Below are 1,852 nucleotides of genomic sequence, written 5' to 3'. Positions count from 1 at the left end.
ATATTTAGGTGACTAACATTGCCAGGTTTAGTCAAACTTTTCTGATTTTCAACAAAATCAAAAACCTTTAACATCTAAATTTCAATTTAAATATTAAAGACATGTTTTCCTTATTGAGACAATATTAGATCCTGATAAAAATAATTAGTTTTTTGTATTTATGAAGTTATCAGAAGAAGACCCTTAATCAGTTTTTCACGGCCCCTAACATTGGGGGAAAGCATAATTTAATTTAAAAAATACAATACAGTAATCATTTATCTTCTATTTGTGAATAAGTTAACTATTCATCTTTAATGTGAAAGTTTTAATGTAAAAAATGAATTGTATGATTTATAATAGCTGTAGTATTTCCTAAAGGTTATTATTTGGGTCCCGTGGAGCCGACCCGCACCTGGACTCGAACCTCCGGCAGGTTGACCTTCAGGGCCAGCTCCTCGCGGCTGTACACATCCGGGTAGTGGGACTTCTCGAAGGCCCGCTCCAGCTCGTGCAGCTGGAAGGTGGTGAAGGTGGTCCGGTTCCGGCGGTGCTTCTTCTTCTGGTTCTCGTCGTCGGACAGCTTGCCGTCCCGGTCCGGTGAGTCCGGGTCGGCTGAGGCTTCCCCGGTGCTGCTGCCGCAACAAACACCTGCAGGAGCGGGAGGACAGGAGACTGAAGGGAACCTGCAGGTTTCACACTGAAACGTCACTATGTTCCTCCAACACTGGACACTTAAAACGTCATGTTTATAGTCTATTTAATTTATTAATAAGTAAAGTTGAACTTACTGTCACAGCTGTCTGAATAGTGAGCTTTCTTCCGGTGAGGGACACCTTCAGGCCCGTCTTGGAGCGGGGACGGTTCCGTCCCGGAGCAGGAGGCGGTTTTGTGGAAGACCGCGTCCTCTTTAAAGCCCAGGATGGCCTCGATGCTGTGGACCCTGGACGGGTTGGTTCCGGGACTCTGCGCGGAGCGAGAGGCGGGAGACTCATCCATCATCATCATCATCATCTTCACTTGGGACGCTGAGCCAAGGAGCCACATTGGTTAGTGGGGTGGGTGCAGACTAATTCCTGGAAAACTATTCACCTTGTTTGGTCCTGACTGTGTCCTGGTGATTGGTTATGGCAAATCCTTGGTGTCAGTCTTTAAATAGTTTGTCCCCCCTCCTCTCGTCCTCAGGCTAACCCCCCCTGTCCACGTCAGAGAGAGGGACGTCCTGTTGAAGGGTGGACCCCCTCCCCTCCCATCCCACCAACCCTCCATCATCCCCCCATCCCAAGTGCATCAGTCAGAGCTGACTCTAAACCCACTTACATAAATCTTAAAACCATCTTTCGACTTCTCCAAACGTCATTTTCATGTCAGCGTGTGGAGAAAAGGAGGGGGATTAAGCCCCCTGGGATTAAGGTACAACAAAATCATAATTACAAGATTTCTGCTGCAAGATGAAAGCTTAATATTTAATCAAATCGTCAAGATATTGTTGCCAAGACTGACTGGACTTTATCAAACTATTTTTTGTTATATATAAAAGTATAAAACTCCTGATAAACCTGCACGACTTGTAGCACTATTTAGAAGCCGCATATTTTGGTGAAGCCAGAGAAATGTCTTTTTTCTTTAAACCAGAGGGAAAGCGTTTGTGTGTCAGGCAGGTTGAGCACAAACAATAACAATTTGAGACTACAGCCACTTAACAACAAAGGCTTGACCGCGGTGTGGTAATCCTGCTTAAGGAGATTACATTATTTTACTCAAAAGAGCTAAAAACCCCCTAAAACTATTTAGCTTTTCCCCAATTAAACAAGTTGACCCCTTGTTAGCTCAACAAACACACACACAAAGAAAAAGTGGCTCAAGCAACACA

At 44.5% G+C, this 1,852-nt stretch overlaps 1 protein-coding gene across 1 annotated transcript; it reads right to left on the bottom strand.

Moving 5' to 3' along the window:
* Nucleotides 1–394: 394 nt before the first annotated feature.
* rx3 (retinal homeobox gene 3) lies at nucleotides 395–1,106 on the bottom strand (the record flags this gene model as incomplete). The annotated part of the gene is given in 2 exon segments (XM_014009307.1): nucleotides 395–630; nucleotides 771–1,106. Coding segments are annotated over 2 exon segments (492 nt in total), but the record flags the coding sequence as incomplete, so codon positions are not given.
* Nucleotides 1,107–1,852: the final 746 nt, after the last annotated feature.

Source organism: Austrofundulus limnaeus, unplaced genomic scaffold (genome assembly GCF_001266775.1).
Source record: "Austrofundulus limnaeus strain Quisiro unplaced genomic scaffold, Austrofundulus_limnaeus-1.0 Scaffold57, whole genome shotgun sequence".
Taxonomy (NCBI): Eukaryota; Metazoa; Chordata; class Actinopteri; order Cyprinodontiformes; family Rivulidae; genus Austrofundulus; species Austrofundulus limnaeus.
The sequence above is the reverse complement of the archived record's forward strand: the minus strand, read 5'-3'. Positions and strand labels throughout refer to the sequence as shown.